General features: G+C 42.2%; 2 protein-coding genes across 3 annotated transcripts in view; both read left to right on the forward strand.

The window, feature by feature from the left end:
- PIK3R6 (phosphoinositide-3-kinase regulatory subunit 6) overlaps positions 1-9,522 on the forward strand; it is a 56,543-nt gene extending 47,021 nt beyond the window's left edge. For both annotated transcript variants that reach the window (XM_054977796.1, XM_054977797.1), the window contains 4 exons: positions 329-419; positions 1,698-1,768; positions 2,548-2,660; positions 8,602-9,522. In XM_054977796.1, coding sequence (XP_054833771.1) covers positions 329-419; positions 1,698-1,768; positions 2,548-2,660; positions 8,602-8,758 — 432 coding nt within the window. In that variant the 3' untranslated portion in view covers positions 8,759-9,522. The remainder of the gene's footprint in view (positions 1-328; positions 420-1,697; positions 1,769-2,547; positions 2,661-8,601) is intronic.
- Positions 9,523-13,150: 3,628 nt separating this feature from the next.
- Positions 13,151-19,312, forward strand: MFSD6L (major facilitator superfamily domain containing 6 like). Its single transcript, XM_054978160.1, has 2 exons — positions 13,151-13,209; positions 17,116-19,312. The coding sequence occupies exons 1-2, from the start codon at positions 13,151-13,153 to the stop codon at positions 19,061-19,063; spliced, it is 2,007 nt and encodes a 668-aa protein (XP_054834135.1). The 3' UTR covers positions 19,064-19,312.
- The last annotated feature ends 8,132 nt before the right edge of the window (positions 19,313-27,444 follow it).

The following is a 27,444-nucleotide window of genomic DNA, read 5'->3' on the forward strand; positions in this document are numbered from 1 at the left end:
GGTAAATAGGTAAACTACTAAGGGGCACATTTTGAATTTATGCCATAGATGAAATCCCTCACTTTCTAAAACTTGCATTAGGACCAAAATGTGGGTTGGCTGGTACATAGATACTGCTTCATTTTCTTAAAAGGAAGTACAAGAATTAAGAAGTCAAAGCGGTGGAACTGACTGATAGATTAGAACATTATGGAGGACTTAGAAGAAAGTAATAAACATCAAATTAATGGGTTTTTTACTGGTGACCTCTGGGCTGTGTGGTACATGGTTTCCATGAAGGACTGAGGCATCTATCCCTGTGAAATATAAAGATGGTCTTTCTGTCTAGGTTTTGCTGAGTAACCGTGAGAAAGAGGAGACAGTTTCTTTGCGATCCACTGGCTTGGTTATGAAAGCCATTCCCTCAGATGAGACTGAAGGTAAAGACAGTGGGGCTAGCAGATACTTCTGTATGCTGAACTTGCAGTGTGTGTTCATTGAGGCTTCTAGCTGTGAATTGGGACACTGCAGATGAACCCCTCCCACAGTCATTTTCCCCATTAGCATTATGCATGCAGTTTCGCTGAGATAGCTCTTGTTACCTGGTTTCGATTGATTGGTTGATTGGTTGATTGGTTGATTTGATTTGTAGTCTGTCCTTCCCACAAGCGGACTCAGAGCAGATAGACAACATAATAAAATACATACACTATAAAAACTTGGTAGCAATCAATAAATACATTATTTAAGACATCCTGATGCAGCATACTTATAATGGAGTTTGAAATAACAGCCTTGATAAAGGGGATGATCTTCTTTCAGAAGCAAATAGGAGTTTTTCTGCAATAAAAATGGATATGTCTACTTCCATTCTGAAGATTAGATCAAATGCTCAAACAAATGAAAAAGAAACAAGGTCCAGTTTGGTGTAGTGGTTAAGAGTGGCAGGACTCTAATCTGGAGAGCCAGGTTTGATTCCCCACTCCTCCGCTTGAAGCCAGCTGGGTGACCTTGGGCTAGTCACAGTTCTCTGGAGCTCTCTCAGCCCCACCCACCTCACAGGGTGTTTTGTTGTGAGGATAATAATAGCATACTTTGTAAACCATTCTGAGTGGGCATTAAGTTGTCCTGAAGGGTGGTATATAAATCGAATGTTATTACTATTATTATAAATGCCCGGAAATTGTTACATGAGAGGGATGTCCTGCTTTACTTTGTGGTACTCCTCCTAACTTAAAAGGTTCAGACAGATTGACACAACAAGAGCCAACAAGTTTTTTACTACCACAGGGTATAAGTCCTATTTCCCCTCAGCTTCACACAGCAAATGACATACATAAATGCAGTTAATGTTGACTTGCTTAACCAATTCCACCTCCCTGCCCATGCATTTAGTAGCATGTCTTTCTATTTGTTTGTTTGATTCTACTTTTAAAGAATCAGATAGCATCTGTGATTGTCCAGTCCTACAAATCATCTCTAGAGATCTTTGGACGAGGGGAAGCTAATGAACCAGAGAAGGAACTCAGCATTATTGTATCTGGTGATGAAGGACCAACAGGGCGCTGTACTGTACAGAGCTTTGTCAGCCTGTTACTCTTAACAGGGTCAGCAGTGCTTGTGCAGAGAACATTGGGAGGGTTCAGTGTTGCTGCTAAACAGAGGAAGGAAGCATTCATGTGATGATGTCTCACTGTCTCATCATTGTTCCATTGCAGATCTGGTGTGCTTGAATGTCAATATTGCTGAAGTTCTAAAGACCTCCAACCTCTCAGGACGGTCATATTCAGTAAGTGGCACTCTGACTTGTCAGAATTATGGTCTTGGTGATGTTGATTAGGGCCTGCAAGGAGTAACCAAGGGGACTCCTAAGCAATCTGTAATAGAAATTCAGAGAAAAACAGAACATGTTGAATAATCTTTATGGAACTTATCCCAGGTATCTAGGATAAGCTATGAAGCAGCTGTAAACATTTTCTGAGGTAAAAAAATTGCAGATCTAGGAGAAGGGCTGTAGCTCAGTGGGAGACTCCACCACCACCATCTCCAGTTAAAAGGATCAGGTAGTGTTATGAAAGACCTCTCTGCCTGAGATCCTGGAGAGCCAGTGGGAGTCTGAGTAGACAGTACTGACCTTGATAGACCAATTATCTGATTCAGTGTAAGGTAGATCTTTGTTAATGAATAATCTTTGGTTTTTACATAAACACTGCAACTTTTGATTCTCCATCATGTTGACCAAACCCGGTCTCTACATTATTAGATTTCATTAGCTGGTTGGATACATCTCATTGTGGATTGTTTTTAATTCCAAAGCTTTATAATAAAGGCAGCTTTATAAAGCTGGATTATGCCTTCATTTATCTACCATTGCTTTTTTAGTGTAGCAAATTTTGTTTTATTTTGTTAAAACAGAGTTTGGGATAGTGTCATAATACTCAAGAAAATCACTAAAAAGTTACCAGCCCAAAGCCTTCGTGCATATACCGTATCATTTGTTTGGATTCAGTCTTGGTTGAGAAAAGTTTGAGATTTTAATGCCAGTTTCTTGTTTCATTTTTATAACAGTTAGTTACAAACAAGATCCGAACACGCAACATCAACATGCAAAGTACAGAACAAAGGTCCTTCGCTGTGTGCCTGGACAAAGACTCCAGAAGAGTCTACAGGAATGTGATTGGGTAAAACTACTTAAGGAGCTATTTATTATTAATATTTCTCTCAGGTTTCTCTTCCCTCCATTCAGATCCTCAGACTGCAGCATGATCCTGGTTTAATATCCATTTAGCAGAGAAGAAACAAGCTCCAATTTATACAGGTCCAATTTATTCAGTGGTTGCGGCAAATTGGAGTTTGAAGACTTCTAAATTCAGAAACCTTTCAGGCATATTCTGCATGAGTGAAGGGAATTCAGATATATAAAAAGAAGACAGATTTGTGCTAGACATAAACATATCAGTTTCTTTATGACATCTGAACACAGCCTCTGTTCCCTTTTCACTTTGTACCCCATAGCAGTCTCTTTTCTCTGTGCCACTAAAGCCTCTTTTCTCTGTGTTCATGTTATTGCCATTTTTGTTATTCAACCCACAGCTCTCTTCAGTTCCATTTCTTAACTGTACCTTCTCTTCTTCTCTGCACCCTCTAGCACTCTCTTCTCCCCACATATATACTCTCCCTATTTCTTTCCCAACCCCATACATCTTTCTACACCTATGTCTTTCAGCTAGACACTCTTAGCTCTGCCCATAACTGTCTGTAACCTATATTACCACTTTTCATTTCTTTACCTATATCTTGGGCTGTATGTTAGCAGTGACAGGACTGGATGCTTCCAGGATGCCAATTTGCACAGTTGTGTAAGATACCTTTCAGCTTGTCCAGTCTGAGGATGTGGAGAATTCTCATAAGTTTGAGACCTACTACATGTTTGTATGATCCTTTCCCCTCCTGGTTGCTTAAGTCTGCAGGGGGTGAGGCTGGTGGACTAGGTCTGGGGAACAGTAAATACCTCCCGAGAAATGGGGTTGTCACTCTTGCCTTGAAGTGAACAGTGGTGCATCCGCTCCTAAAGAAACCTACTCTGGACCCAGGATATTTAAATAACTACTACCATCCAATCTCAAATGTATCATTCTTGGGCAAGGTGATTGAACGAGTAGTGGTTGGCCAGCTCCAGGGATTCTTTAATGAAGTGGATTGTTTACATACATTCCAGTCTGGTTTCAGAACTGATTATGGGACTGATTATGGGACTGAAACAGCCTTAGACAACATGCTCTGAGAGATGGACAGGGGGAGTGTGACCCTGTTAATTCTTCTGAACCTGTTGCTGGCTTTTGATATCATCAGTCGTGGTATCCTTCTGGGCTGCCTTTTGGGGTTGGGACTGGGAGCACTGATTTGCAGTGGTTTCAGTCTTACCTTGGTAGGTTTCAGAGTGTGGGGCTGGGGACTGCTTCTCCTCTTCTTGGGTTCTGGGGTCCTAAAAGGTTCCATCCTGGATCTATCAACAGCCTTTTATACAGTGGACCATGCCATCCTGTTGAGGTGCTTGAAGACAGAAATAGGCATCAAAGGATTGTTTCTCATGGAACAGACTCAAAGTGTAGCCATTGGAGATGAGCTGTATCGAAATTATCTTGTGGGGTTACAGGCAGGTTGACCCAGGACATGGGATATCTCCTCTTCCGGGTGGGGTTGTACTCCCCCTAAATGAGCAAGTTCATAACTTGGGGGTGCCGTTGGACCTAGGTCTCATGTTGAATAAACAGGTGCTAGCGGTGACCAGGGATGCCTTCAGGGCTCATTTCGAGGGGGAACGCACAGGAATGCAGTTCTGGCAGTTCCCCAAAGAGGTCACATGTCAAGTGGCCCCGCCCACCTGACTTGGCCATTTTGGGCCAGTTTCGGCCTAGATTGGGGCCAAAATGGCCCGCATCAGGCCTCTGATGGGTGGTGGATCACTCTCCCGCTCAGCAGCAGCCCGATCCTGACCATTTTGGGCCCCCTTTCAGCCATTTTCAGCCCCTTTTTGCCATTTTGGGCCCAATTTCGGCCCTGAATAGCCAGGATTGGGTCCAAAACCGCCAGAATATGTGATGTCAGGGGGTGTGGCATATGCAAATCAGTTATGGTAATGACACTTCCAGTGAGGTCAAGGGCTGTGGCATATGCTAATGAGTTATGCTAATGAGTTCCTCCAGCTCTTTTTCTACGAAATGATCCCTGGATGCCTTTCACCAGCTTTGGCAGGAACCATCTTGTCACTGTTGTGAATGCCCTAGATTAGATAACTGCAGTGCCCCGTACATGGCGCTGCCCTTGAAGATTGTCCAGAAGCGACAGCTGGTAAAGAATGCTGCATCCAGAATGTTGACTTGAGTGGGCCATATACAGCATATCTTGTTCCAGCTACACTGGCTTCCAGTTTGCTTCCAGGTGCAATTCAAGGTGCTGGCATTGACCTTTAAAACCCTATACTCCTTGAAACCTAGATAACTTATTGCCACCTTCTCCCATATAAAACCACCCATCCAATCTGGTCATCTGGCCGAGGAGAGGTTGGCAATATGTGTGGTGTACCGACCGCCTACTGCACCTGCATCTTCCCTGTCTGGTCTCTTGGAGGCAGTGGCCAGCTGGGCCTTGGAATTCCCGAAACTTTTGGTTCTCGGGGATTTCAACGTCCATGCTGACGACGATGCCTCCATGCAGGCCATTGACCTGGTGTCCTCCATGGCGGCCCTAGGACTCTCCCAGTTTGTTTCGGCTCCCACGCATCAAGCAGGTCACACGCTGGATTTGATTTTTGGGGCAGGGATGATGGTGGTCCTGGATGCCTATGATGCAGTGCCATGGTCAGATCACTTTGTTCTGAAGGCTCGTCTGAGCATGCCGCTCCTTTCCCGGGTGGGCGGTGAGCGGATTTACGCTCGCCCGCGGAGGCTTATGGATCCAATTGGTTTCCAGGCAGCTCTGCGGGATCCGATGGCCCCTGGCAGTACGTTAGATGAGCTGGTGGATGATTGGCATGGCCGTCTTTCCGAAGCCATCGACGCTATTGCCCCCTGCCATCCTCTCCGAGCCCGCAAACGGGTAGCTCCTTGGTTTACCGAGGAGCTTCGCCAGATGAAGCGGTCTCTGAGAAGACTAGAGCGAGTGTGGAGGCGGGGGCGCGACGAAGAGGCAAGAACATCTTATAGGACGTTTATGAAAGCCTATGAGGTGGCAGTGAAAGCAGCAAAGAGGGATTTCTTTGCTGCTTCCATTGCGTCCGCTAGCTCACGCCCGGCTCAATTATTTCGAACAGTTTGGTCCTTGGTCTCCCTCTCTCAGGGAGACCACCAAATTCTTAATTCAACTATTGGCTGCGAGGCTTTTGCGAGCTATTTTGCGGGTAAAATCTTGTCCCTTCGCCGTGGCCTGCCACCCACTGTTGATACAGTAAGGGAACTGGAGACCCCTTGGCCGTCTTCTGGGTCCGTATTAGACCATTTCAGGCTGCTCTCTCAGGACGATGTTGACAGGATCTTGCAGGGGATGAGGCCAACCACCTGTCCTCTGGACCCCTGCCCATCCTGGCTGGTGAAGGCCAGCTCAGAGGGGCTACGGGACAATTTGGAGGCCATTGTTAACATCTCCCTGAGCTCTGGGGTTTTTCCAGGAGTGTTAAAGGAGGCAGTGGTGCGGCCCCTCCTGAAAAAAACATCTTTGGACCCCACCAACCCGTCCAGTTACCGCCCAGTGTCGAACCTCCCGTTCCTGGGCAAGGTGATTGAGCGGGCGGTGGCGGTACAACTGCAGGAATTCCTGAATGATGCTCTAGTCCTGGACCCATTCCAGTCTGGCTTCCGTCCTGGCCATGGGACGGAGACAGCCTTGGTTGCCCTCACAGACGACCTTCGCAGGCATCTGGATCGAGGCGGGTCAGCGCTGCTTGTGTTACTTGATCTCACAGCAGCGTTTGACATGGTTGACTATGATTTGTTGGCCAGCCGCCTTGCCGACGTGGGGATTAGGGGGACAGCCTTACAGTGGCTGGTCTCCTTTCTCCAGGGTCGGGGACAGAGGGTGGCGCTCGGGGGAGATCTATCGCCCCGTCACCCTTTGGTGTGCAGGGTTCCCCAAGGGGCGATACTCTCCCCGATGTTATTTAACATCTATATGCGCCCCCTCGCCCAGTTGGTGCGGAGGTTTGGGCTGGGTTGTCATCAATATGCGGATGACACCCAACTTTTTCTGTTGATGGACGGCCGGCCAGACACGGCCCCAGACAATCTGGCCAGAGCTTTGGAGGCTGTGACGGCATGGTTGAAACAGAGCAGGCTGAAATTGAACCCAGTGAAGACGGAGGTCCTGCAGCTGGGACGGGGGCTGCCAGATGTTGGGATCCAGCTCCCTGCCCTGGATGGGACACCACTGGCAACTTTGCCAGTGGTAAAGAGTCTGGGTGTGCTCCTGGATGCCTCCCTATCGATGGAGGCCCAGGTCACGGTGGTTGCCAAGTCTGCATTTTTCCATCTTCGTCAGATCAGGCAACTTGCCCCCTACCTGACGCCCCAGGACCTGGCTACAGTGATCCATGCAACGGTCACCTCCAGGCTAGATTACTGTAACTCACTCTACGCTGGGCTACCCCTGGGCCTGATCCGGAAACTACAACTGGTCCAGAATGCGGCGGCATGGGTCCTGACTGGTATACCTTACCAGTCACACATCACACCTGTCCTGCACCAGCTGCACTGGCTTCCGGTTGAATTCCGAATCAGGTTCAAAGTGTTGGTTCTTACCTTTAAAGCCCTGAGTGGGTTGGGACCGGCATATCTTCGGGACCGCCTCTCCCTGTACGTTCCCCAGAGATCGCTTCGATAAGCGAATAAATATTTACTTGTGGTCCCCGGCCCTAAGGAAGCCCGCCTCGCTTCAACCAGGGCCAGGGCCTTTTCAGTCCTGGCCCCAGCCTGGTGGAATGCTCTGTCAATGGAAACCCGGGCCCAGCGGGACATATTATCGTTCCGCCGGGCCTGTAAAACAGAGCTGTTCCGCCAGGCGTTTGGTGATTGAAGGGGGTGGTGCCATGTCGGCCTCCCACCTTTGGGGTGGGGAAGGTTCTCCCCACCACTGCACCTTGTTAATTTGTTTTATTATTTGTATATTGATTTTAGTTTTTGTTTTTATCGATTTTACCTGTTCACCGCCCAGAGCCCCTGGGGATGGGCGGTATATAAATTGAAAAAATAAAAATAAAAATAAATCTTCAGAGACCCTGTTTTGGATGCCCTCGTCATCTGAGGCTAGATGGGTGGCAACTTGAGAAAGGGCCTTCTCAGTCATGGTGCCGAAACTTTGGAACTCCTTCCCCAGGGAGATTAGTCTGTCCCCCTCTATTGCTTTCTTCATTTCATTTGGCATACTCCCCAACAGCTGTCAATGGCCCTTTCCCCTGGTTTTAGCATTGTGTGTCTATATGTTTTTTATTGAATTATTGCATATATTATTGAATTATTGTATATATTATTTTAAATGCTGCTTTAATTTTCAAATGTTTTCATGTTCAGCACCCTGGAGATCCTATTTGGGTGGAAAGGCGGCATAATTATGTTTTAAATAAGTAAATAATAGTCTCTTTTTTCTGTACTCTCTCCTCCACTGTTATCCCCCCTCTTCTTCTCTTTATCTCCCTACAGGTTTTTCTGTAGCCTCAATTCTCAGTCCATTCTTCTTTTCTCTTTCCTACTCAGTAATTGCTATTGAACACAGTACATTTGTATAGCAACACCTGTAGCTGCACTAATTAGACTGCTAAGTATTTTTTTAAAACATGAGAGGTCCTTATCACATCTCCCAGTCACACCTAGTTTAAGCAGTGGATAGTACAAAGTAGCCTTAGCTCCTGCCAACTCATTTTTTTCTACTGCAAATCAGTGGTTTTTTAAGGATACATTGGATTACTTTTCTACACTGTATGATGTATGACCTGCTCTTTCTGAATTTTAAATACCCTCAAATTCAGGGGTTTTCTCATTAGGCAATTTCTTCAGAACTGATTATTTAAGCATCACATCCGATTTTGATGTACAGCTCTCATTGGTTAACGGACAATTATTTCTTTTCTTGCAGCATTGAAGTTTCCCCATGTTTGGAACCTAGTTACTGCTTGCAAAAGACAAGAGACAGGCGGACCAGCTTGCCAGGAGATGAAGACGTGGGACTGGCCAAATACTTACCCAAGTCTTTGTTACTACCCATTAATACTTTTGCAGGCATAATTCAATGAGGAAGCTGGTAATTGCAGCTATTCCAGTCCTTTATTGGGTATCATTGGGGAATGCCCCACAGCTTGGGGACTAAACAGAAAAGGCTCCAGGGGGAAAGCAAACAAGTCTGAAGTAGCCCAGCCCAATCTGGAGAAGGTGAAAGGTTTTATAATAGGGCAGATAACAAACTGGGAAGCAGGTGAAAGAAGAAATAAGGTATGAGATTTTCAACCTTCTTTCAAGAGTGTTTTGCATAAACCCAGGAAAAATTCTTGTTAGGATAATTTACTCAAGTTTTTCTTACATCATGAAAGGAAAGGACAATAATTTGTTTTTCCTTTCATTCGGCAAATTGAAACTATAAATGAAAATAAATTTTCATTAAAATACGTCCTCAGGGATTGATCTCAAGATCGTAGCTTTATGGAGTAAGGCCCTATTTAAATATGCTAGAGAGATGGATGCTGTTCTGTAGAACTACAGGTTGATAATGCTCATCAAATACAAAGATTTTGAATCCACACAGCAAATTCAAGTATTTTGTTAGAAACATATTGGGATAGGGTTGTATATACATATTCATGAATTCCCATCAGATGCTACCTGTCAAAGAAATGCACACACAAAAATACTTTGAAACTGGAAGGAATACTTGGAAACTTCCCTGTTTATAGTAGCTCTCTGAAACTGCACAAAATGACCTGTACCGCAGGCGGGACAAAATCACTGTGGCAAAACTAAAGCATTTTCCTGTGAGAACTAGAATATGCTGTTTTACGGGCGGGGGGGGGCGGGGGGCGGTTTGGCTGGCTTGGAAGTCAATCAAAAATGGATAAGCAGCCTCCAGTACAGATGGCATGGATGGAAGAAGGTCATGGAACTTCAGTTCAGGAACAGGAGGGTGATGTGACTGACTGCCCTGATGAGTCTGCTCTAGGTTCCTGATGTCTTTCAGTAAGAGCAGTGCTGTGTAAGTGCACTGCTCTCTCTCTCTCTGTAAGTGCACTGCAGCTCAATAGACTAAAAGGTCTCCCAAGCCTCAGGAGACTGTATATTTAATGCAGTGTGTATTAGAGTGGAATTATCTTTGAACTTTACTTGTGGCACGCTTGGCCACCATGAATTAGAGCACAGATTGCATCCATCCCATCAGCTGTTCATCTTCTCATCTGCAGCTGTTCTTCTAAGCCAGAATCTTGCTAAACAACACACCAACCAGGATATGGAGATATCCTGTGTGTTTTAAAACTGTCGTTTTCTAATTCACATAAGCTCTCTGGCTTCAGCTTCTGTCTGGCACTCTGAGCAGCATAACCCTGTTCCATGGTGATTGTGTTTTTGAACAATCCCTACTTTGTCTCATGCTTGCTTTTCTAACCACTTGGTTGTATTATCTCCACTTCCCAGAAATTTCTTGTAATATCAAGGTCTTGACACTCTGTTCTCTGGCAGACAATAACATATAGTACCAGTGGTTCCAGGACTAATAGGGTGGTATCTAGAATAATGATCATTAATTAATTCTGTAACTCTTTCTGCATAAGATTCTCAACCCTTCATATCAAGCCGGTTCACAGAAAAGTAAATTTTTTAATTGAGATTGTAACAAAAGCCAAGCTACAGCTTAGGCTTCAGTTTCTTTCATAAAAGAATGGAGCAATTGAAATAGAATGTACTTCCTTCCATTTTGGTGCATTCTGGAGATACTGAAAAAAAGGTTATTTAGCATTTTGGAAAAAGATTTATTGTGTCTGAAAGACACATAATATGGCAACTCTTGCTTACTAAAATTTCTCCACTTAGATATGCTTAAATGCTTTCTTGCACAGTGTTTTGAGCCCTTGTGAACATTGGTAGGAACCAGTCCTCCTGGTGCCATACTGTTCTATTTTGAAAAAATAAGGTGGTAACATTGCCTTTACCAAAAGATGTGAATTCTCTTGTGCTGTACAGTTCACATGATAATCTGAAGACTTTTGGAGGGTGGGGTCCATTTGTTAACCTGGGAATTTTCCTAGAGGTTTATCAACTGTGCCTCCATTAGTGTCATCCCACAGATAGTTTGACAATGGGTTGACTTATCTTGCCAAGTTTTATTCTGCCCTGTTGCATCCAGTTTTAGCATTCCAATAATCAGGGTGTGTTTTATATTCCCTTTATATTTAGAACATACTTTGTTTACTTGCATTGTCGTTCAGTCAACATTCGTGTTTGTACCTAGCATCTCATGTAATAGCCCGTTGCCCTTGAGAGTTTTTGCCACAGTAAACTGGTAGGTCTCCAAGGTGTCATGGAATATTGTCTGCTTGCTGATACAGACTACTTTTCTGAAATGTAGCACAAATGACCCTCCAATCAGGCTTGAGGATTTATCCATTGCTCCGTAAGTTACATCACCACATATTTCAAGAATATGATAGAAGATATGCACACATTGAGAGGTTTTGCAGAACAAAGCATTCAGGGTTTTTAGAGAAAAAGTATTAAATTTCTACTACAGTTTCAGGTGGGCTCATAGCCTAGAAATCTAGTTGGTCTTTTAAGGTGCTACTAGACTCAAAAATCTTGCCTTTCTATTATAGTTGCCTAAGATCTAAATGTAAGTTAATTGAGAAGCAGAGCTATAAGATATTGCAAGGAGAGCATTATGTGTAAAGGTATATTGGAATGTCAAAAATGTACTGCAGAAATTTTTTTATAAAAGTTGTAATCCAGCAATGCCTGGTAGAGCCACAGATATGCCACCAATACTACGATGAGTAACTATGAAGAACAGTCACTTTAAATAACATGCAATCTTGAGTTTTAATTGGTTCTCCATGCATGGTGCTGCAATTAATGTTTACAAATCAGAAAGTTATGTGATTGCTTTGAATTTTATATTGAATATATTTGAACTAATACATATGTACATTATGTAAACAAACTATAAATTATTTGTATAGATGTAATGTTATGCGTTGGAAAGTCAAAATTAAATTAACTACAGAGATATTTGATATTGTGTATGTTTATGAGTGCTGAATGAAGGAGGAAAATAAACTGGACAAGTCCCCTGTCAAAGTAACTTTTGTTCTCCTTGTTCATTTGTGCTTGCCGTCTCTATTGTATTACCCTACTGGGGACAGTGCAAATATTCCCCAGAACAAAGTTTTAATGGCCTTGCAGCCTTCATCTGATCAACTAATGCTAAGAACACCCTTAGCTTCCTAAGTGGAAATTGAATGAAGGTATTAGGGCTCTGGAGATAACATGCAGCCAGACAACTAGGGAATTATATACTGTCATTTCTGGATATCAGTAAAATAAGCTTTAAGGTTTTGAGAGAGTTTAAATGTTCATTTGTGGAAATATTGTGGAGGAAAGGAGGATCCAAACGTATCTTTTTAAGGATGTTTTTTGCTCTTCTACCAACCTTGAGACAATGTTGTGCTTTCCCTTTACTATTAGTTAAAATATGGCTTTGCAAACAGTAATGCTTGATGGTAAGGAACTAAAGCTTGATGGTAAGGAGCTAAAGTCTAGCTCCTATTAGATGCCTCCAATCTACTAGACTTCACATGTTGCATCAAATATCACACTGCTAAATCAGAGAAAAATATATGAAATTCTAGTGAAAGCAGAATCAGAATTACAAAAGCACAAGCAGGGGAACACAAAAAAGCGTGGCACAGTAAAAAAAAAAAGGCACTTTAATTGGGTTTTAGGGGAAGTTCATATTGTTGCCAACCTCCACGTCGAACCTGGAGATCTCCCAGAGCCCCAACGGATCTCCAGACGACAGATATATGTTCCCTTGAAGAAAAATGTCTGCGTTGGAGGGTAGAGGCTAATCTATGGCATTATAGTCTGCCGAGGTCCCTCTCTGCCACAAAACTCACCACCCCCAGGCTCCCCCCTCCAAATCTCCTGCAATTTCCCAATCCATAGTTGGCAGTCCTGAGTAGCTTCGTTTTGCGAGCGTGTGAGCAACTTTCAGTGTAGGGACTAAGGTTCTGCCATGGGCAGGGGGGACGGGGGGACCGCGGTCGCGACCACGCGACGTCGCGGGAAAAGACTCTGGAGGGGCAAAAGGCGCCCTGAGGTAACAGCAGGCAGGGAAAGCCAGCCTCACAAGCAGGCGCGCTAAACCGCTAGCAGCACTTCCTCACGCCTGACGCTGGGCCTTCATCATAGTCTCCGAAGCCACCCGCCGTCTCCTAGCAACGGAGTAGCGCTCTCCCTTGAGACTCTCCCCAGGCCCATCGTCATCCTCCGAGAAAAGCGAGGCGGAGAGGGACTTTTCAAGACGACCCTAAACGGGCTTTCCGACGAAGGGGTAGGGCTTGCAGGTGCCGAGGGCGGGGCCGAGCCGATCTCGCTCGCTTCCTCCACAGACAGGTGCTTTCTGCACATGCGCAGTGCGTTTCCCCATGACAGCAGGCCGAGCTCGGGCTCCGCGTGGAAGAAGCGGCTCAACCCCTCCTTTCAGGTAGGAGCATCCCTGTGCGCGTGCGAGAGGGAGCGCGAGAGAAGCCGGAGGCAGTAGTGGTCGTCATGGCAACCTCCCCAAAGTGCGAGGAAGAGGGAGAAAGGCTCCCAAGCTCCGTGCGGGGTGAAGGGGAGGCGTGGCCTGGGCTGATTAGGCCGGCTGAGGCAGGCCAAGGGGCGTGTTACCCAAGAGGTGGTGGTCGCCGGGGTGAATGGCAGCTGGCTCGTGATCCTGAGGAGAGTAGGGTTATCCCCTTATCAGGCAGAGTTCAATCATTCACTCCCTCGAGTAGGGCCAGACAAGAAGGAAATCACGGGCCTTCCTGGCAGCAACTCTTATTTTCACAGTATCTAGTCCCATACATTTAATTGTTTTAACACAGAGTTGGGAAATAGGTCACTAACTAATGGTTCTTGGCGCTCAAAAACAAGGGGGTGTTGTGGTGCTACAAAACTACCTTTTTTGTGCAAAATCTGTTTCTTCTCTGACACGTTTTGAAATATGAATTAGCATTGATTGAAATTCACCATCTGCCTTCACAAAACGAAACAACATAAAACAAAGGATAGAAATTACAAGTTTTCCATCTATTATGGACAACACTTACCTAAATACGAAAAACATACGATGTTATGGACTGACAGCCCTAAGGCAGATGGGGGTACCAAAGAACCCTGCATCTTTTCCCTGCTGGGTTATACTTGCTGTAAGTTTTTTTCTAGGTATCTGTACTTTTTGCAAATCATTGCCTGCAGCCTAATTTTACAATGTGAGCTGCTAGTGTCCCCATTTCTTCTAATGAGGCAAGATCCTTGGCTCCTTTCAGCTGTCGTTATTCTTCCTGAGATCCAAAGTCTGAAATAATGAACAGAAAGCACTCCTCTTGTACTTTGAAACTGTTCAGCATTTTTTTTTTAGTAATTGACCTTTTTCATCCACAGATGACATGATAGCAAAGAGTCCAGTAGCAACTTTAATACTAACCAACTTTATTGTAGCATAAGCTTTTGAGAGTCACAGCTCTCTTCATCAGATGCCATGATAGCATTCTAATATTTCTTCATCATCTGTTTCTGAGTGTGAATGGGTAAAAACCCTCTGTAAAATATTGTCCATCCAGGGTGGCACCATTGTGAGATCACAGTTGGAGTCAGGATGTGCATTAGCTTTGAAATTAGGAATGAGTTTTCAGTTCGAAGGAGGGTGATATTCTTATTCCTCTGGGTTTTTTTAAAGACTTAAAACACCTGCAGTTATACTATATGTTATCCAGAGAACTAGTGAGCACATTTATCAAAAATAACTGGCTCTAAAAATAAACCTAAATTCAGTTCTGCTGGCCCTTATCTGGACCACATTGTTCATCTTAGATGCTTTTTCGTTTGTGAAGTATAAACTCAAAACGATGCCCATTTCTCGTGATTTGGACTGGAGCTGATTTTCTGAGGTGATATATAGAGATGGTGAACTCAAAAAGATTCATGTTGCTGCAAGATAAAGCTAACACACACACATTCTGCATGCCCCTTGATTTATGTATGATATTGACTGAACTTCTGGGCGCTGACTAATGGAGGAAATTTGTGCTCTTCACTTCCTGGTTTGATTCAGGAATCCTCACATATTTAGTGCTCATTTATTTTGACCATATCACAATGTTCACAGTCATTTTATCCTGCAAGGGAGCTTTGAAAATATGTCTAACCACATGGGGAAAAAACAGCCTGAACTTCAAATAGCTTCACAAAACTGAATATCCACACATACTTTTCAGGGCTTTATTTTTCCTCACCCAGTAAATTTCTCAATTATATGTATATATTTGTGTGTATGTATTATGCATATAGCTCTTCAAAATCATGTTGCCTGCTGTCTCCAAAAATACTCAGTTATCAACAGATAAAACTAGGGGGAAATATACAGCAATAAAAACAGCCAGTGAAATGTCCTATTAAAATAGCAATTGAGTGAAAAATCTTTTAAAATCTGCAAATCAAAATAAAATAGAAAGGCTGGAAATGTTATATCTTAATTGTTTATAGATACTTTAGTGTTAACAAAATTGTTCTGCAGAATCCAGATATTTTCCCTACTCACCTAGAGCACTTCTGGGAAAATATTAATCTCTCATATGCATGGTGTTGCTCTTGTGAGTGTCAGATGGTATATAATTGCATAATTGTCACAGGCACCTATTGGATAGTTCCTTGGCTGAACAGTAATTTTGTTCCCACTCTGCCCAGATAATTTTATTTATTTTTAAATATATACTTTTGGGGACGCTGGTGGTGGAAGGTGCCATCAAGTCATAGCTGACATATAGCAACTCCTGCTGGAGTTTTCAAGGCAAGAAACTAACGAAGGTGGTTTCTCTACCCCTGCAACCTTGGTTGTCTTTGGAGGTTTCCTATCCAATTACTAACAAAAGCTGACCTTGGCCGAATCCACACTTCCCTACCTTCCGCTTTTCATATGCATTAATCGCGCTGGATTCTGTCCCACAATGTCCCAGTCTATGTTCACATCCCTTCTCTTACTGCTGCTGCCTCGCGCTATACTTTGCCCACATCCCTGGTAGAATCGCGCAATATGGGGCGGGTTTAGATCCGACGTCGCCGATGACATCATGTTCATTCCCCCCCCCCCCATTTTTTCATCAGATTTCCGCTATAGCGTTTTTTTGCTAAATTGCTATGGCAAAGCCACACCCCTATGATGCCTGTGACTGGTTAATGTTATTCTATGCCTTCTTCTTTGAAATCCATTGGACCATTATTCTGGTGGGCTAATTTGAACTGATATTTAAGGTGGGGGGTGATCCAAACTCTCCAAACGGGCAGACTAATTATTTGACGCTTGAATGTAATGTTAGAATGACGGATTTCCGCTATAACAGTAATTTCAACAGTTTAAAAAAAATTAATTTTAACAGCCACTGATATTTCTGACTGTTCGGCATCCTAAATATGACACGGAAATGGAAATGACGCCACCCCTTGATGTCTCCGCGGGGATTTTGGAGCACCCCGATTAAGATTTATGGCTGGGATTGTGCAACAATGCTGGGAAAGTCCCCTTTGGGAAAAAAAGGGAAAGGGAAGGCATGCTGCGGAGAGAGTGGAAAAGCTTGATAATTGCACGGCAAAGAGGGATGGTGTTCCGGAAAGGCTGCAAACACGGAAGTGGGGTGGTTTGAAAGGGGTGGTCTGGTCTCCTTGTGAAACGCTTCTATTTGTCCACATCCACGGTGAGAACCGTGCAAGAGAAGCGTTTAAACGCATGACAAATTCATCTGAGGTGCAACGCGAAAGATGCGAGAGAATGGCGGGATTGAGGTAAAAGTATGTGAACAGCCCTCTGAGAAGCAAATAATGGGCGGGGGAAAAGCGGAAAACTTGAGACGTGTGGATTCGGCCCTTCTTAGCTTCTGAGATCTGATGAGATCGGGCTTGCCTGAGCTTTTCAGATCGGGAGAGGGGTGCTCTGTTTTAAAAGTTTTAGGCTGCAAATCTGTTCATGGTCTGCTTAAATCCCTTTGGACTTTAAAAAATTATTTTAGAAGAAGCAGATTACTACCTGCCTTCCCTTCATTATGTGTGAATGGAATGTTGTGTGGCTGGCACTGGATCAAGGTTTTTTTTTAATAATCCAGAAAAATTCAAATTATCAAAATCCATCAGGAAAAGAAAGTTTTATTTGACTCAAAGTTTAGACTGTCCTATAATTTGTATCTGATACAGAATATGTTTGTGACTGAACACTAGCAGAAAATCTTTCCCTCCAGTCTATAATTATGTTACTTGTTTGATTATCAACACTATGTTTCAATGATAAGGTAAAATAATATTTCTTGTGCTGTTCCTAATTTATTCATGCAGTTCTGTTAATTATTTGCTTTATTTGCAGGACACCGTTAGGAGGCAAGCTTGTACCTGAAGCCATGAGTAAAAACAACCAGTGGGATGTGAACAAAGCACTAACTCTTGCAAGCCTCTTCCATTTTCTTTATGGGGCAAGCAATGCCTGCACAGCCCCATTTTTAACTCTGTACTTTCGGCAGCTGGGATTAACTGCACCTTTAGTAGGGATTATTATTGGGCTGAAACACTTAATCGCTTCTCTTTGGGCCCCGCTATGTTCCTACTTAGCAAAAACCCACGATAAAAGGAAAGTTCTCATAACTGGATCTCTGTTGTGCTCTGTTGGAGCAGGTTTGCTTCTTACTCTTGTTCCACCTGTGAGCAAGGACATTGCCTATAAATACTGTAATGTGAGCCAGCACTCAGGGAAACTACTTACCACAACCCAGGAGCCTGATATTAGTACAAATAATCTGAGTGCAGTGAATTTCAGACTCATCACTGATACTGGATCAGTTGGAATGGCTTCTAATGATATGGTGACTGCCAGAATGCCAACAGGAGCACATACACGACTAAAGAAAAATTCCTCTATAAAAATTCTTTCTGAGATAAACCATCTAGTCACTGACATTAATACTGATAAACAGCAATTCATTGATGGCTCCTCTGGTGAGACATCTGAGAAAGAAAGTCTCCTACTGGAACAAAAGTTAACGACCCTTCCTGTGAAAGGATCCTTGAAGGCAACCAGAAACCCAACAAGTGGCATCATGAATATCAATGAAAGTTCTGAGGGAAACAGCAGTTCAGAGAGAACTCACTTCACACTTCACACAGCGCCTTTTACAAAGACTTCCTCCATCTTCAAAAACTTATCAGGCCGATGGGGAAGAGCACAGGATGTAAGCTCCCACCTTCTGCAAGGTATTGAGTTCTTAAACAACCAGCATGAGGTCTTTCTCATGGTGCTAGGTGTGGTTGTGCTTTGGGAGCTCCTGGCAGCACCTCTTGGGTGGATGGTTGATGACAGCCTCTATGAGTACCTTGATTTTGTTGATGCTGCAGATAAATACGAGAATCTTTGGATTTGGAGTTACCTGGGAGCATCTGTGGGAGCCTGCAGTGTAACAGTATTTGTTGATCATCTGAACTGCTTTTTGAGCACCAATATCCCACGGTTTGCAGTACATTTTTATGGCTATGCCTTACTGATAACCTTAACATTACTTGTCAGTGTCTTCTTTCCCATTCCTGTGTCCCAAAAAAATGAACATATCAATAAAACGGGCAAAGCTTTGAACCTTATTGGGAGTGATGGCCGAACCATCCTGTGTGCTGTCACCATCTTCCTCACGGGAGTCATTGGCTCAACAGTGCAGAATTTTCTTTTCTGGCAAATGCAAGATCAAGGCAGCAGTGAGTTGAACATGGGCCTTGCGGTGGCCACTGGACTGATTGCTGAAATTCTGCTCTACGTCTTCAAAAGCAAGTTGCTAAGGGCACTCTCAGGTGCTGGCACGGTTGCTTTGAGCTTAAGCTGCCTGGCTGCACAGCTGCTGTACTACTCATTCCTGTGGAACACCTGGGCAGTACTGCCAATCCAGATCCTCTGTGCCTTCAGCAATGGTGCCTTGTGGTGGGCTGTGAACATGGTAGCAGATGACATTGCCACTCCTGACACAGAGAAATCTCTGCCTCTGGTCTTACAAGGCCTATCTTGTGGATGTGGAGCCAGTCTGGGCAGCTTTGCAGGAGGGTTTGTTGTGAACACTTTTGGCCTGGCAGTACTCTACAGAGCATGCTCCATTACTTTAATACTCTGGCTAATCTTGTTCTTGATTGTCCAGTCGAAGTTGCCACGGCAGAAAAAAATTAACTATTCCCGTCTCCTAGCTGCAGATTCTAGTGATATGAGTGACTCTGATGATGATAAAGAAAGGGATTGGCTAGTGAAAGCTATGAAAGATGAGAACTTCAGTAGGAACTGGTAACAGTCTTGCATTTCTTCAGTCTGTTGGCCAAAATGCAGACTTGGAAGAAATAGGGTGTGTTTATGAGAAATAAAGCAAAACTCTGCACATGTAATCTCTGCGGAACTATTCTACTATCAGTGGGATTTACAATGTACATATTTTCTCAGAAGGAGATGATAAAGATTTTATAAAGATTTTATTTTCTTAAAATTAATTTATTGTAAATATCTGTAGCAATTTTACTTTTCTAAAATTTATGTTTCAGAGATCCAGGGAAAGGGGACATCAAATAGTGTCTGCTAAAATCAATTAATTTTAGTCTTCCGGATTATGACAAAATTTGGTTGTACATTTAGAGACATAGCAGGCTGTATCAGAAGTTGTAACACATAGCAATTAAACCATTTTTAATACTACAAAGTAGACAGATTGCTTCTCCTGTGGATTTCAGTCTTTGATTGGGCAGGAGATGTTAAGGAAGAAAACATTGTTTGCTTTTTATAAATCCAGTGGTTTCCAGAAATGGACTGTGGTTTTGGAGTGCATTTGTTGAATAGTCTTACATATGCTTTATTGTTGGCAACCACCCAGCTTCCTTTCAATCAGCATTTTTTAAAGAATTAAAATATATTTTGATCGGTTACAGTTTTAACACAGCAAGATTCGTGTCCAGTAGCACCCTAGAGGTGCTACTGGACCTTAATCTTGTTCTGCTACTACAGACCAACATGGCTATTTACCTGAAACCATTTTAACACAAAAAGATTTTGCTTTCCCACATATCTAATGCAAATATAAAATGTATATTGATTAGAATGCACATACGGATGACAAATGGCTCTCTTCTGCTTTCTATCCTGCATTGACAGCATTCATATATGTCACAAATAGCACAAGATGGGCTCAGAAGTACTTTTAATGCCATGATGAGGTCTGCAGATCAGCTTCATGCCTCTTTTAAGCACATAATGGATACGGGAGGCACCTTTCCAGAATGTAGTAATTTTCTTCAATTGGGCTGTATATAATGGGAACCTTTTGCAAGTACTCGAATTGTGAATTTGCTGATCACACAGATGTAAACGCATCTGGCTTGATTGATTCAGTTTCATTATTACAACTGATAGATTTAGCCATATCTCACAACAGTGGTCCTCCTGATACCAACATTCTGTTAACTTGACAGAATATATTCTTACAGAAGCCACACGTTTGTGTGTTAAAGAGAAATCAAGTTTCAGAGCAATCCTATAAGCCTCATGTGAATTGAAGAGATGATCTTTCAGATCTCACACTGTGGAGAAATCATCTACCTTTCAACTGCCACAAATTTTGCCTGCTTCTTGTGACTCATAGCAAATAACCTCTTGATTTGTCCAATGAAACAATGCTGCCACAATAGTTGCCTTTTAACTGGAGAAAGTTTTACTGCTCTGCAGCTGCAGATTGACAAAAAACGTGTTCATAGTTCATAGAAATTAAAATTACATGAGTAAGTGTTAAGGCCACTCTTGCCTGGACTATTTAAAATGCCAGAGTATGTCTTATTCTACGCAGTGGATGTTACTTGCATAATTAATTAATTGAATTATCAAGTTATCACTCATGGGTCTTTCATGAGTATTAGACATTGTTTTTTCTGTTTTGGTTAAAAAACAAAATGTTAGCCTTTCCATATTGGTGGTTTTTTTCTCTGGTTGAGTTGTTGAGAAATTAAATACATTGCTGGGGTGAGAGTGGCCATTGTAAGTAAGTAGGGATAATAATAGCTGTCAAAATGAATTATATAAACTGACCTTAGAGAATTTTAAAGCAGCATTTGCTGGTTATTTTGCCCTCAGATCAGCTGAGAGTGATGGGAAGAACAGTATTAAGGAATGATGATTCTTCAAGAAACAATTGTATTTTTAATCATTAGTTGATAAGAAAAAAATCACATTGCAGACTGCAGATTTAAGAGTAATCTACAATCTATATTTACTCTCAACAGTTTCCTAGTAAAATTCATCTGTGAATTGATTTGTTATGATGCCACAGTCTTTTAAGCTTTTGTTTCTTTCTATGGTCATATAAACATTGTCTTTCCATAGGAATCCAAGCCAAGCCACCTAGCAGCAATTTTGCTGTGAATTTGCATCTCAGCCTTTTTACTCCATAAGGAGCAAAATGCCTGTCATTATGATTGGGGAGAGGTGGGGCTGGGGGAGTAGGAATGCCTATATGTTACAGGGATCCCTATGCTATGCACCAAATGGTACCATTACCCTTTCCCATATGGTTTCTATCACTGGCCTTCATGTTCAGAGGCAGCAAGCCTGTGAAATTCGGTGCTAGAAGGCACCATCACAGCCTCTGTACTCTGTTTCTGGTGGGTAGCCATGTTGAGCTGCAGTTGAAGAACAAGATCCAGGTCCAATAGCACCTTAAAGACCAACTAGATTTCTAAAGTATGAGCTTTTAAGAGTCAAAGCTCCCTTCATCAGATACAAGGAGTGGAAGAAGAAAGGAGTCTTTCTAATCCAAGTAGAGGGTAGGAAGGGTGTTGGAAATTAGAATGTCAGGAAGCTAGCTATAATACATGTTGTAGTTAGGTTGATAGAGCATAGGTGGAAATTCAGAAAATTAGCATCTGTAATGTGAGAAAAATCCTATGCCACGATTCAACTCTGGGGGATCCATTGTCCCAAACTTGCAAATGAACTCAATTTCAGCAATCTCTTGTAGTTTCCCTTTTAAGTTTCTCTGCTTGAGAACTGCTATTCTTAAGTCAGCGATGGAATGTCCTGGGAAATTAAAATGTTCTCCCACTGGTTTTTGAATGTTGTGAGTTTTTTAATATCCTATTTATGTCCATTTATTCTTTTGCAAAGGGACTGACCTGTTTGTCTAATATAAAGAGCTAACGGGCATTGCTGACTCTTGATGGCCTATAACGTTGGAAGATGAACAAGTGAATGAGCATGAGATGGTATAGCTGTTGTTGTTAGGTCCATTGTTTGTTATTGGAGTGAATATGGGGACAGCTGGCATCATGATTTATTGCAGGCTCTGGTCTTTTAGGTGCTATTAGACCTGGATCTTGGTCTATGACCTGTTTGTTGGTCCTCCAGAACAACTGGTTGGCCACTGCGTGAAACTGGATGCTGGGCTGGATGGACCACTGGTCTTATCCAGTAGAACTCTTACGTTTTTATGGCGTGGCTGCTAGTGGTAGAAAGGTTTTCCTTTTAATATAATGGTGCCCCCAAATGCAATATTTGTTTGTGTCTTCCATAGAAATTAAATGCTGCTACTCACATGGAAGAAAGTAAAGGTATTTATTGTTGTGTGGGCTACAATTGCTCCTTTCATCCCTGTAGACACATAGGAGCAGACTTTTTTTCTCCGATAGTCCTGAATGAAATCCACTACAATGGCAGCTCTTGACCAATGGAAGTTATAGTCCATAACCAGATGCAATCAGATACATGATTGAGTGCAGGAACAAAACTTGTCTTTCACCCTACATACTGGTGAGCACAGGTCTGAGGCAGGTTTTGGCTGCCATTGCATATTAGACTGTAGTTTACGTAGTAACATTTTCAGTGGGGATCACTGACAACCAAAGCACTCTATGTTTCTGTATAGACCTGCTCTCATCTGCCTAGCTCCACTCAATTTTCTGCTTCTTGGCTATCTTAAAATATGGCAAAAATATGGGGCCCAGGCACTGGATTTTAAATACATGATGATGCCTCTTGAGTAAATTCTGATGGTATCATTTATCTAAAGGATGACCTTTGGCATTATGTTTGGAAAGGCATACATGTGAAGATGTTTTGTTGGAATATGCCATCCACACAGTATGTACAAAGATGATTGCTGGATCCTGAACTCTTGCTCTCTCCAGCTGCAGGAATCCATCTTCAAACAAATTGGATGGATGACTCAATCCGGTAATTTTTCATACCTGTCCTGTGGAACTCATTTCAAAAGAATTTCATTTCAAAAGTGCAAATGTAATATCAGCAGTGCACTGACCCTTAGTGATTGCAATATTAAATGCTACTTATCTAGTGCTAATAATTTGCAAATCAATAATGATGTTGTGCTAGGTAAGTGCTTGGATCCATTATTTACCTGGGAATGAGTTACATTAAACTCAGTGCAATTAATTTCTGAGGAAAAATGCTTATATTTGTGCCACATATAAAGAAAATGGAATTATCTGACTGCACTTATGCACTTTTACATGTCACTGGTTTTGACGGTAGAGGGTTAAGAACATGTTTAATTCTTCCATTGAAATTAGCTTCCCTTCCACGTGCTTAACCAGATTGTGTAATTTTGGAATTTACAGTCTTGAGGAAGGTAAAAACTGTACATAGACATAAAGGCTGGACTTCAGGAAAGCAAATTTTAACAAACTTATGCTGAGTAGAATCCCATGGTCAGAAATACTTAAGGAGAAAAGAGTTCAAGAGGGGTGGGAGTTTTTTAAAAGCAAAATATTGAAAGCACAGTCAAAATTCCTATGAGAGGGAAAAATGAGAGGAGCCTAAAGAAGTCAAGCTGGCTCCATAAACAGCTTTCTAAAGACCTGAGAAATAAAAAAAGATTCATTTAGGGAATGGAAGGAAGGCCTTATAATCAAGGGTGAATATAAACAAATAACCAATGCTTGTAGGGAGAGTGTTAGAAAAGCTAAAGCTCAGTATGATCTTAGGCTAGCAAGAGATGCTAAAAACAACAAAAAAGGGGTCTTTGCTTATGTTCAAAGTAAGAAAAAGAGCAAGGACATGGTAGGCCCATTGCAGGGACAGGAAAGCGAAATTGTAACAGGCGATGAAGAGAGGGCAGAACTGCTCAATTCCTACTTTACCTCAATCTTCTCCTGCGAGGGAAATGGTGCTCAACATGGCAATAACAAAACACATGATGTGGGAAGGGAGTTACAGCCTAGGATCAGCAAAAAAACACCTAGTTTATTTAACTGAAACTAAGTCCTCAGGGCCAGATGAATTGCATTCAAGGGCAGTAAAAGAACTTGTGGATATAATTTCTGAGCCTCTGTCATTATTTTTGAGAATTCTTGGAGAACAGGTGAGGTGCCAAAAAAATTGGAGGCGGACAAATGTCCCTATCTTCAAGAAGGGGAAAAAGGAATATCCAGGTAACTACTGACCAATCAGTTTGACATCTATACCTGGAAAAGTTTTAGAAAAAATCATCCAACAGTCAGTCCATGAGCATTTAGAAAGGATGGCTGTGATTACTAAGAACCAGATTTCTCAAGAACAAGTCATGTCAGACTAACCTTATCTCTTTTTTTGAGAAATAGCTATCTTGCTGGATCAGGGGAATACTCTACACACAGTTTATCTCGATTTCAGTAAGGCTTTTGATAAGGTTCCACATAATATCCGAGTTGATAAATTGGTAAAATGTGCTTTGGAGCCTATGACTGTTAGGTGGATCTATAACTGGTTGACAGATCGCACCCAAAGAGAGCTTGTTAATTGTTCCTTATCCTCTTAGAGAAGAGTGACAAATAGAATGCCTCAGGGATCATTCCTAGGACCTGTTTTATTCAACATTTTTAATCATTTTCATTTAATCATTTATTCAATCATTTTTATAATGATTTGGATGAAAGAATAGATGGAAAGCTTATTAAATTTGCAGATGATACTTAATTGGGAGGGGTAGCAAATATGGTAGAAGACAGTGTCAGGAGACAGGATGATCTTGACAGGCTGAAAAACTGGGCTGAAACAATGAATTTCAACAGAGATAAATGTAAATTTCTGCATTTAGGTAGGAAAAATCAAATGCATAATTATAGTCAGTTGGTACCTTATTGGCATAAAATAAAGTAAAATAAAATCAGTATTTGAATTCACAAAATGCAAAATACTATCCAAAATCGGTCATGTCTCCAGGGCTTAACAGAGCAATCCTATGCAGTGTTACTCCAGTCTAAGCCCATTGAAATCAATGAGCTTAGACTGGAGTAACTTTGCTTAGGATTGCACTGTCAATCTTGTATTCCCTAATTCTCATAGCAATCCAAAGAAATCTCACTACTGAGATGGTAATATGGGTGCACTGATCCGATAAAAGAAGGGAAACAAACCTCACTTCTGGGAGACTGTATCTGTTATACAAAATAGGGTTAATTAGGGCTTTACATAATTGGATGTAAAATGCACATCGGAGCAATATGTGAGCAATTGACTCTGGTTCCCTGTTATTGCATGGGCTAGTTCTTTCATGCATAATTATAGGATGGGGAGACTTGTATTGGCAGTAGTATGTCCAAAAAGAATCTAGCGGTCTTAGTGGACCATACACTGAACATGACTCAGCAGTGTGATGTGGTAGCTAAAAAGGCAAATGCAGTTTGGGGCTGTTATCAACAGAAGTATAGCGTCCAGATCACGTGAAGTGATGGTATTGCTTTACACTGCTCTGGTAGACCTCACTTAAGAGTATTATGTTCAATTTGGGGCACCACAATATAGACGAGCTGTAATGTGTCCAAAGGAGGGCAACAAAGATGGTGAGGGGTCTGGAGGCCAAGTCCTATGAAGAAAGATTGAAGGAGCTTGGTATGTTTAGCCTGGAGAGAAGACAATTTAGAGGTGATATGATAACCATCTTCAAGTACTTGAAGGGCTGTCATACAGAGGATGGTGCGGAGTTGGTTTCCATTGTCCCAGAAGGTTTGACCAGAACCAAGGGGCTGAAATTAAATCAAAGGAGTTTTCAGCTAAACATTAGTAAGAACTTCTTGACAGTTAGAGCGGTACCTCAGTGGAACAGGCTTCCTCGAGAGGTGGTGGGTTCTCCTTCTTTGGAGGTTTTAAAGCAAAGTCTAGATGGACAGCTGACAGCAATGCCGAGTCTGTGAACCTGGGCAGATCATGAGACGGAGGGCAGGAAGGGTTACATCAGTGCTTAGTTCTCGTTGCCCCTTCTTATACACCCAGAGTAATGCCGATCACCACTTTGGGGCCAGGAAGCAATTTTCTCCAGGCCAGTTTGGCTAGGGATCCTGGAGGTGTTTTGCCATCTTCTGGGAATGGAACAGCGGTCACCGGGTGTGGCGGGGGGAGATAGTTGTGAATTTCCTGCACCGTGCAGGGGGTTAGATTTCCAGCTCTATGATTCTTTTTTACAAAATGTAAGGACTGGGAGGGAAGAGTTTTATCACACTTTAATACCAAAAGGCATTCGGACTTAATCATCATGTTCATATGTACTGGTTACACTGAACTGTAGGATGAAACTGATTTTGTAACCTTTTATATATAATTGCATGTATATAAAATGAACATTACTTCCATTCTGTCTTGCTGCTGTCATTGTGCTTTAACTTATATATCATTCTAATGTGATGTATGCTTTCATTCTTCACTTTATAAATAGAACGAACACTTGTGATGTCACAAAGGCAACATTCTGTGAAAGCTGAAGAAGCCCTGCAAGGAGCAGAACTCTGTTTTCTAGGGTTTGCTCCAGGGCATCAACATTTAACTGTGCTTTCAAGGTAGCACAATTGTTTTCAAATCATGCTGACACGAGTAAAACGTTACCAGAGCAATCTTAAAAAGAGAGGTGTGACTTTGGTTAGGATTGCACTGCATGCCTCTTTTCAGCTTCAATTTGTTCATTTTTTCTGCTGCAAGGTGATTTCTTCATTCTTGCTTAAAATACATCATGGTGTATTTCCCAATACTGCAACTTGATCACATATTAAGATCTCAGTCTAACTATGCTTGGAAGTGCTTTTTTTTAAAAAATCAGAGAAAGATAACGGGACTGTCTAGAATTTCCTGATTGCTGGAGCACTAAGCATATGTGAATAAAATACAGGACATCATGAGCGAATTTTATGTCAAAACAATGGGGTTAAACTTGTACAATGTCTGTTGCTCACCGAAAAGAATCATGGATTGTCTTCATTTCTGATTATTGATTGTAATAATCTATTTAAAACAGCAAAATTATTATACAAAAGGGGACAGTAGAAGGCTATCGTATTAATTGTTTTTTTCTTGGTAGCCCTTGATTACTTGATCATGTTTTTCAAATAAAGCATTTTCTTCAAACTGCCTCGTATGTGCAAGACAAATAGAATGTCCTTGGCTTTGTTCCCTAATTCAAAGCCTGGGATGCTGCTGAATGGTTCAAAGTCAGCTTATATATAACATAGTTCATGGATTGCTCTAAGTCAAATTATTTAAAATATAGTTTAATGATCGCATGCATCCTCTTACACAAGACATAATTTTGTTACGAAACCCACAGAAATTCCTCCTGCAATGCTTTAGCTATCCGCTTTCTCTCAGTGCCTTACATGCATGCTGGCTTGCTAACTGGAACTATAAACCTGAGCTGGGTCTTTTGTTTCACAG

The sequence above is a fragment of the Eublepharis macularius genome, chromosome 4, assembly GCF_028583425.1.
Source record: "Eublepharis macularius isolate TG4126 chromosome 4, MPM_Emac_v1.0, whole genome shotgun sequence".
In the NCBI taxonomy this organism is placed as follows: Eukaryota; Metazoa; Chordata; class Lepidosauria; order Squamata; family Eublepharidae; genus Eublepharis; species Eublepharis macularius.

Bases quoted from the DNA above. Each gene is read 5' to 3' on its own strand.
- MFSD6L (XM_054978160.1), top strand. From the start codon at position 13,151: ATGACAGCAGGCCGAGCTCGGGCTCCGCGTGGAAGAAGCGGCTCAACC. The intron at 13,210-17,115 runs GTAGGAGCATCC...CTTTATTTGCAG, and splicing joins GGCTCAACCCCTCCTTTCAG to GACACCGTTAGGAGGCAAGC.